Consider the following 9,941-nt stretch of genomic DNA (forward strand, 5'->3'; position numbering starts at 1 on the left):
GCCTATTTTCCTAAATTATTGAACACGACTTTTTTGAATTCATGTTTAGATCATAGACGGAAATCCGTCTATCCGTATGGCAACCCTATTGCCATTAACCAGGTACAAATGTACCCGTACAAATGTAATGGCAAATGGTTGCCTCCTATTACATAGAACTTAAACATAGCTGGGGAAGAGCGGGTCAATATACTACATACCTCTATTTTACTCCTTCATCGATACATGATGGTATGTTATTTTCCTGGCAAATAAATCAAATGAAATCTACAGTCTTTATTTACCCTACCTACTAAATACCTATATGTATATACCTATATACCTTATAATAACACGTCTTTGGCAACCAGAATATTCTACACACTTATAGTTTTGGACAAGTTTCGTTTATTTTTCGCGTACCAGCGAAGTAAACAGTCAAAAGCTTCCCGTGAATCCGTCATTTTCAGACGATTTGCGTCAACTATAAATATCTATGCTAGCACATTTACACGGAATAAGCTCTGTAGGACTTGCCAATGAAATAGATAATCTATAATATTATTTTAGGAAGATTTGGCGCCGAAATTATACATTGTTAGATCTCTAATAGGGTTCTATAAAGAAAAAGAAGCAGTAGGAAGATGATAGAGAATAAAAAAATAAAAAGAAATTAACGAAAAAGAAACGCAGGGTTAGGTTAGGGGCAGGCACAATACAAGCAATAAGTACTCAGAAACACATGGACATAACTGTCAAAAACTTTTGACTCTCTGCCAAGTCCCGCAGACGTGTAAAAACTTCAAATCATTTCAAACTTGGTGGCCAGTGATGTAAGTATGACGTCACAAAAAGTGACCTTTCCTATCGGTCGTGAACCCTCATTAGTTGCATAACAGTGATAATGATAACAGCTGACGAGGTTACGTGGGCGATTAGTGCGTGGAAAATGGAGGGTGGAAAGTTAGATTCCGTGTTATCGTTTATGTTGTACCTACTTACAATTATATTGCTGTTTTCCATATTAAGTATAATAAATTGTAGCCAATCCGTGCAACAAAGTATTAAGAGAGGTACCTTTGGTTTTATACAAGACCATTAACCTGGCCCTAGGGGGACAGAGTCATCTTCTCTGCGCTCCACTGGAGCAATTGGGTAGTTTCCTAGGTTAAAGATAAATTCTGATTACTAAATAAAGACAGATTTAAAGGTGACAAAAACTTTTTTATTTATCCCAATCGCGTCAGATAGAGTACTGCGGGGCGGAAGGCAAGACGGGAAACCGCTGCCCTATTTTTCCCTTAAAAAGTAGCTTGAAGAATGCTACACCGACAAGAGCGTAGCTCTTAAATTAGTGATGATGAATTTCGGTAATTGACGTGCTTTATAGCTTTTTAATTCTTAAACACTTATTTTGAGCCATCTATCGCTATCACACAGAATCATTTAACTACAGAAATTCTAGTGTAGTTTGTTGCCAAAATATTCGAATTATACACAGTTATTCAGGAATGTGAAAGAAAGAAAGAAAGAAAGAAAATATTTATTTCCATATTGGACGCCACATTTACAAACTTACATTACAGAAATAAAAAAAAAAATAGAAAAAAGAAACAAAGACAAAAAGACAAATAATACAGACATTAAATACACAATGGAGGCGCCCAAAATAAAAAAAGGATCTCCCTCAGCATAATGCCGTGACACGTGCTTAGCTAATGTCATCCGTATTATCTCAAAGTTTCTTCATTTATTATAAAAAGTGGTCAAGATCCGTATTATATCTCGCGTCGCGTCGCGTTCCGCTTTACGTAGTGTGCTAGGCTGATGACTACAGATGAGCGACGCTATTTCCTCGATCTATTTATTGCAACCCCGAATTAGTCACTGCACGTGCATCCACCGCACGATATACTGCAATATTTCATGCGCGTGCTTACCTTTACATTACAAACGTCGCGTAGAGTTTGATGTTTGTCATCAGGTTTTTATACTCTACCTACTAAAGAACCTAAAGGTATATTTTGATTTTTTTGTTACTACTCATCAGTTCCCCACGAATCCCTGACCTTGCCACTTCTAGTGGAGCGCATATCATCTCCTGGCGTGTATGCCTGCGCTTGCGCCGTGACGTCACAGCTCCGACGCAACGCGCGTCAACGGACGCGTAAACTACATTACGCGCCAAAACAACTGCGTAACGACGGGCGAAAATATCCATCAGGTGTTTTTGCATTGTATGTATACAGAGATTTGAAATTAGAATGTTTCTGGATTGGTTTGCAAGTGGGTGGATTATGTAGCAGATGAACCGCTTTAGATTTATTTGTTTTGACTGGAATTCCGGATTTCGGATTTTCGAATTCAGAACATGCTTCGAACAGCTGTTAGCGTGTAGCTTATTACTACCTAACATATTCTTCTATTTCAATCCAAAGAAGCGATGTCAATTTAATATTATTAGAAGTATTAATTATAATGATTTCATTAATATTACGTATTTCTGACGAATTCAAAGTCATGAAGGTTATCATAACCACACGCCATTAGATAACGGAGAACAAAAAGAACTTCCAAAGTTCACACGAGGAAACATCCTAATCAGTTGTAAAGTTTGTAGAAGAAAAAACTTGATTTCTTATCGCAGCTGACCGCAATTGATTCGCATAGCAACCCTGAGATAACTCAGTTATAGTTTACTATAAGAGATAACCCTGAGGGAAACGATAGCACTGAGAGCGAGGACTCTGAGGTTTGTAAGAGTCCAGTATCACTGATTTTAGGCGTGGTTTGCATATGCTAATGACGTACCTAATTGATAAACGAGCTTGAAATAGTGTTTTATCTGGTCGATACTTTTAAAATTGTCTTCTTAATAGGGGTTGGCTATTGACAACTATGAATCATATAGATTGTGTACAAAACTTTTAACGCCGCGATACACTAACACAGATTCAAGCAGACAGGAAAATCACAATGAACGGTCACGAGCATTAATATGTATACACTTTGATACCATGTCACATTAACTTTTTTGACAAATTAAACCGTAAGTCTCACTAAATGTCAAATATGATAGTGCGACAGGGTTCTAAAGTGGGTACATGATATTGCTCATGACTGAACATGTGAATATAATAAAACATAGCAAGCGATAACAACACGATAGTATTTGCTAATAAGTGCGAGATTTGCTAAGAAACAGTGAACAAGACTAGACAAAACAATGCCATAATATAGAACACTGTATTCAAAACAGTAATATTTAGAGTAGTACGTTATGAATGTAGCAACGGTGAGCAAAGCACTAGACAAAACATATACTAGAAGATTTATAAGATATGAATGCATGAGATAACTATCTGGGAACTGATATTAGGCAGCAAAATTACTAAATTTTATAACAATATGTTTTTTTTTAAGAACGTCGTCGTAAGATACTGCATACAGGGGTCACCCGCGCGTCGCCGCCTCCGTAGCGTTGCTCATAGCGCAGTGAATGTTGACAGGGCACTCACTATGCCTAACTAAATGGGGCTTACTCGTTGGGAATCCTAACTCACTTTAAAAAAAAAAACAAAAACAAAAAAAGTATTTTTTTGATAAATAGCCGATCATACTAAGATTTTCAGCTTTCATGTGGTAAGGAGATCCCTCCTCCTTGCATGATAGTCGATATTGGAGTTTTTGGCCTGCAGGTTTTATTATGCTATCGCGGAGCTCCGTGTGTCGTAAAATTTGCGGACGAGTGGAGTGCAGATTTGAATTATGAACTATTTGCTCATACTTGTATGGCGCGCGTTTCGCGCTCACTTAGCCCTTTCAACCTCTTTCTTCTATTCCGTGGCCATATATCTAGTTTAAGCTCCCTCAACCAAGTATCTGCCGCGTCCGTAGCCACATGGGCACCAGTGTAGAGGGCACTCGTTCACCATGTGAGATATGGTTTGATCCGAGTAACCACACATTATAAAATAAGCCCTATTAGAGATCATGGGTTCGCACACATCTATTATACATTTGTATGTATATGTATTTAAGTAGAATATATTCTATCGGCACTTTGAAGAATTTTCCCTACTCCACATGTCATCCCTATAATAAATCGTTATAATATATAATCGTCAACTAACTCGATTGTGGCGACAAACACATGAATATTTTTAGATTGTTTGCTTGATAAATAAATTGCTCTGCCGGAGCCAGGGTTATATCGTTTTTGAACCATTACTTCTAGAATGTTCTGCGCGCGATTACAGTTTATGATAAGGGAAGTGACGAAACGAGGATAAGAACGTTAGTGGACTTTGTATTTTGTTTCCCCATACCTATTGGTACAGGATAAGATAAGTGCTTAATAAAGCCACGGAATAAAGAATAAACTACGTCCCCGTCCCCCCGCGCCAATTCGAATCGGGCGACGAGCTAGAATTACCTCACCCCCGGAAAAACTCTCAGACTCTTAGGTACTTCAGTATTAAATGGCCGTAAACCGCTAAACAGTAAAAGTAGCGCGTTACTATCGATTTTTGTATGTAAAGCATAAAATAAAAGTTTACTGAATAAAAAAATCAGCAAAAAAATATACTAACTTTTTTAAGAATCTTTCTATCTTTAAAAAAATTCGAACTTAATAAAATAAATTCGAATATAAAATAAACCTAATTAAGAACAGTATGCGACTTTTAACACTTCTATTAGCTTCGCTTGTATTTACTTGAGTAACGAAGACTGCAAACAAAACAAAAAGTTAGACAATTTTCCATAAGATACAATGTAACATTCTTTCAATGTGCTAAGAGGAATTCGTTACAGCTATCTCGAAGTAACGATCTTGATCGTAACTATTTACACATTTATATTTTGATTTCGGTCTAATTTTGCTTTTATTTTTGTAGCATAATGATAGGAAAAGGGCCAAGTGTTCTGAAAGGCGTCTAACCATCCCCATCCATTGCCTTCGTGGTCTGCCTTGACGACCTTATGGGGTCCAGTTTTTTTTTATCTAAATAAAGCATTAGAATAAAATATTATGCTTCATAATATTACAATCTAGCCTACAAGCTAATAAGCAATTTATCTTTAACCTGATCTACTATAAATAAAATATTAATAACATAACATAACAAATACTTTATTGCACAAACAGGAAAAACAAAATACAAAACGAAAGAGAAATAGAATTGGATTAATTCCTAAGTGTAAAAATTTACTGACTTTTCTTAGTTTAATTTAAGGGGAAGACACTTTGTTCTTATACACATTTATTTCACTACACTAATGGAACTAACGTTTTTGTTCTTTTTAATCTTGTGGGGTCCAGTGAAATGTAATTTTGGCCCACTTTTCCGGATGCATACAGCAGACATGTCCCGCCCATTCCCACTTCATTATCGTTAGTAACAAAACATCTCATGACTCATCATCTCCCTAGCATTATCCCGTTTTTCACAGGGTCCGCTTACCTAAACCTGAAGATTTGACTGGTCCAGTTTTTTACAGAAGCGACTGCCTGTCTGACCTTCCAACCCCCGAGGGGAAAACCAGCCTAATAAAGGTTAGGTCAGATACCTCCGAAAACATCTTATAACTGACTAAGTTATATTATTGCGTATGACAAAAAATATCCTGGATGGATCATAGTGTCCACTTTCAGCACTAAGTTATAATGAAATTGTGTCACTGTAAAAAAAATGGACTGGAAATTATCTTGCGCAATGTTATTATGATTGTATTGATCAGTATTATGTGCAGTACTCCATTACAAACAGAAACAACACTTTAAAAGAGTAATTCTAATTCTATGCATGGCCACCTACGAACAATGTACCATTTTGCTTATTATCAGGACTACTATTAGGACTAGTTCTTATCTTAATAAATGTTAATCTATCCATTCTATTTTAAGGAAACAATAATGCTTAAATAAGTCAGATTTTTTTCCTAGATGTGAATTATTGTAGATTTTCCGCAGATGACATTAATTAACTACTTGGCCGGACAAATGAGAAGTGCTGAGGGCTCCCACCCGGTTTAAAACTTGAGCAAAGTAAATTATAATATAATTTTTATCACAATGTGTAATATGTAAAAGTTTAAACAATGACTCACCTAAGTACATACGCATCAACTTGCTCGCTCTGTGTGAAAGAGATGATTTCACAGCGGACTATCTTCAATACATTCTCCCATTGTTTGCTGCAAATAAATACAATATTTTTAATAATAGAACAGAAACCTTAATTTTTTAAAATATTTATAACTAATTTTAATTCATGAAAAAATAAAATTTTTCCACATCTATAAAAAATAGATATAAGATTTTTATATTAATGTTAAGTATGGCAAGAAATGTGACAAAAAAATACCTGTCTTCCAGTAAATGAGACAATTAGTAATTAGTAGTATTATTTTAATGGTTTTAGTACTTCTATCATTCTATTCCTTATTATGGAACAGATTTCGCAGAGAATATATTTTTTTAAATAATATAAAAAATATATATTTCCTTAAAAATATATTGACTTTCAGCGGTTATTTTGTACAGTATTGGATGATGTCAAGTGAGCCTTGTCCTTCCATTGTTGGACAGCCTTTATTGTGACAGGTTATCCCATATATGTAGCCATTTAAGAGAATAAATTAAAATAAAGTAAGAGTGAACTTGTCCAAAATACTATACCTATTTTATAATTTTATAATAGCAATATAACATACCTACATATATTCAATAAACCCAAATATTTCTAAAACGCTAAGAAGTGGATTGATATTGCTTTGTATTTTTTAATAAATTCTCTTTATGTTTTAATAAAATATTTGCTTTTCTAAATGAAACAATGTTTTTAATTAAACAAACCCTATCTGAAGTTTTATGCGAGTGGTTTCATTCATAATTTTCCACTTCTTATTAAGATATTGTTAAAAATCCTCAAATTTGCTTACAAATACTATTTATATTGCCAGTAAGTTTATGAATTCGAATGACATAAAATGACTAGTTTTTAATATTTGAATCACGCGCCGGGACCGTGCGGAGCTGCGGGCCCGCTGGTTGGTGGTCCCCGGCCAACCACGGGCCGCCGTCAACCAACCGCGGTCCGAATAGCCAAACAGCTGATTCCAGAACATTCCACCCACGATATTCCCCATGAAATACCAAAACAACACCATAAAATGTCAAAAATAGCCCCCTTCCAAACATAACCTTCAGTTTTAATTCAGCAAATACCTATTTCCTAAACTAGTTCCAAATCTTCGAATCCATAACTCAAGAAACTACCATAGGATTTTCTACTGGTCGCCGGTAACCTATACGAATTATATTAACGCTAGGTACGTAAAGTTAACGATTTACAATAAATTTTGCACTCACCGAGTAATTTTTCTGAGGTCCGCATTTTTTTCCGGTGTAAACCAAATTTCAATCAGCTTCTCAACACCCTCGAAAAATATGTCGTTATTTTCACTATTAGATATTATTTCCGTTTCAGCCATGGCGATATTTACGTTATTCTTATTGTGAGAAAATATAAGATTCTTTGAATTTTCCACCACGAGCTTTACTCACGACCGCAACGTTCAAAAGTCGGAAATTGACTGACTGACTGAAAGAGTGAAACAAAGTTATTGGCAAAATTCAGGTGAAAGAAGAGAGAAGTGAGGCTTCTCTTTCTACAGAGCGAGCGAGCCGGCGCGTTCCGCTCTTGATGGACGACCGCAATGTGAGGAATATCTCTACATGTGTGGCTGCTTTATATTCTTTTGATGATGTCAATTTAATAATTGTTGCCAATTATAATTATTTTTCCTTATACGAGGGAGAATATTATATTGCAGATAAGTAGGTATACAAGTTTCCTGTATATTAGATATTGAAACGAGCACGCCTTTAGGATGTGCAATTGTTTATCAATCAAATGAATAAAATCAAGGAAAGGAGATCATCGGATTTCGGCCCAAAAGTCAAAGTGCCGGCCAAAAAATAATTTTGCTATATTCCGTTAGATCTTATCCATCTGAGCATTTATTACTATGGCACCAAAGCTGTAGGGTCAATATCTTCGGTTTTATTCGAATTAAAAAAACTGTATTTTTCATACATTTTTGGTCAAAATGTAAAGTGCCGGCCAAGTAACAATAATGATATATATCCTTAGAACTTATCCGTCTGAGCATTTATTACTATGGCACCAAAGCTGTAGGGTCAATATTTTCGGTTTTATTCGAATTAAAAAAAACATGAATTTTCATACATTTTTGGTGAAAATGTGAAGTGCCGGCCAAGAAACAATATTGGTATACTCCGTTATAACTTATCCGTTTGACCATTTATTATTAGGGCACCAAACGTCTATGACCATTATTTTGACTTTTGTTGGACTTTACGTTATAGTGTCTGTGTGAAAAGTGCCGGTTAGCAAAAAACACATGTCAAAGCTATCGAGAAGATACCTGTAAACATTATTCACTATGACAAAAACGTGTATGACCATTAGTTTGGCTTTTGTTGGATTTAAAAAAATCTTGATATTTGATTCATTTTGTAAAAAAATAAAACATAACAGGCGCGTTATTTAAATGGAATTAAACGTCTATGACCACTATTTTGAACTTAATTCGATTTTTCAAAAATCTGGTGTTTTCATAGATACCTACACTTTGGCGAAAAAAACTTTTATCTGGTGATAATGGAACTATCTTGCTAAAGGCGTAATATACTCGTCTTTTTGACACATTTTTGTAAATTAAAAATAGGTTTGCGTTTACGCTTTAGAAGCTACTTTTTTTTTTTAAGAAAAGTGTGTATACAAGGAAAATACAGTGGGGTGATAGAGGTACTACGTTATTGGCCGAGTAGCACCAGGACATTGTGATCGGCATACATGCAAAGTACAACTGCCCGACTCCTGTCTTCCCTAACAGCTACTTCAGACGTCATACCAAAATACGAGTTTCGTCACTAGATGGCAAGCTTATCCTTGCAGGGTGGCAACCATCTACGGTCATAATAATTCAAACTAAACTTAGGCCGTAACGTTGAGTGGAATGCAAAAACTACAGCCAACATCATATCTAAGATTAGATAGTATTAATATTGAAGTTCACCCAACAACACACAAAACAAAAACATAAAGTATTTATCTGACTAATAACTAGTCATTGGGAAAGCTCTGCTTGTTGTCATTGTTAAAATGTATAAAAATAATAAAGATTTTTAAAAAGTCCAGTAAAAGCCAAAGTCAAAATAATGGTCAAAAATGTTTTGCGCCAGATTATTAAATGTTCAAAGTTGTATTAAAGGTCCTTTGTAATCCGCCGTATCGCAATTTTTGCCCAAAGCACTTTATTTTTAAACAAAATAAATAAGAAATCAAGATTTTTAAAATAAAATAAAATCCAAACTAATGATCGTTTGGTGCTATAGAAAAAAATGTTAATAGGCATCTACTCGATACTCTCTACATGGTATTTTTGCTGGTCGGCACTTTTCACATTTGAACAAAAACGTAAATTCCAATAAAAGTCAAAATAATGGTCATAGATGTTTGGTGTCATATTAAAAAATATTGAGAAGCAACTATTAGACGGATTCGACGTATTCTTTTCGATTGCCGGCATTTTAACATATTAACCAAAACGGAAAGTCTAATAAACGTCAAAATAATGGTCATAGAAGTTTGGCGCCATACTAATAAATGTTCTAACGGTCCTTTGTAATACGCCTGTTTCCCCTTTTTCCAAACGGACATAATATTTTTTTTTACAAAATGTATGAAAAATCGTGATTTTTAAAATCCAATTAAAGCCAAACTAATGGTCATACACGTTTGGTGTCATAGTAAAAAATGATCAGAGCAATCTACTCGAAAGGTTCGACACATTTTTTTTCTCTGGCCGGCGCTTTCAAATTTGGGCCGGCCAAAGTATGGAGAGCCGATGATCTCCTTTCTTCGTATTAA

General features: G+C 35.1%; 1 protein-coding gene across 1 annotated transcript in view; it reads right to left on the bottom strand.

The window, feature by feature from the left end:
• The window catches only part of LOC126373849 (S-adenosylmethionine decarboxylase proenzyme), a 38,624-nt gene extending 30,921 nt beyond the window's left edge, over positions 1-7,703 (bottom strand). Inside the window, exons 1-2 of the mRNA XM_050020194.1 lie at positions 7,355-7,703; positions 6,091-6,177 (exon numbers count right to left, since the gene is read on the bottom strand). Of these exons, the coding sequence (XP_049876151.1) occupies positions 6,091-6,177; positions 7,355-7,476 (209 nt within the window). The 5' untranslated portion in view covers positions 7,477-7,703. The remainder of the gene's footprint in view (positions 1-6,090; positions 6,178-7,354) is intronic.
• Between the last annotated feature and the right edge of the window lie 2,238 nt (positions 7,704-9,941).

This window comes from Pectinophora gossypiella, chromosome 16 (assembly GCF_024362695.1).
Source record: "Pectinophora gossypiella chromosome 16, ilPecGoss1.1, whole genome shotgun sequence".
Lineage (NCBI taxonomy): Eukaryota > Metazoa > Arthropoda > Insecta > Lepidoptera > Gelechiidae > Pectinophora > Pectinophora gossypiella.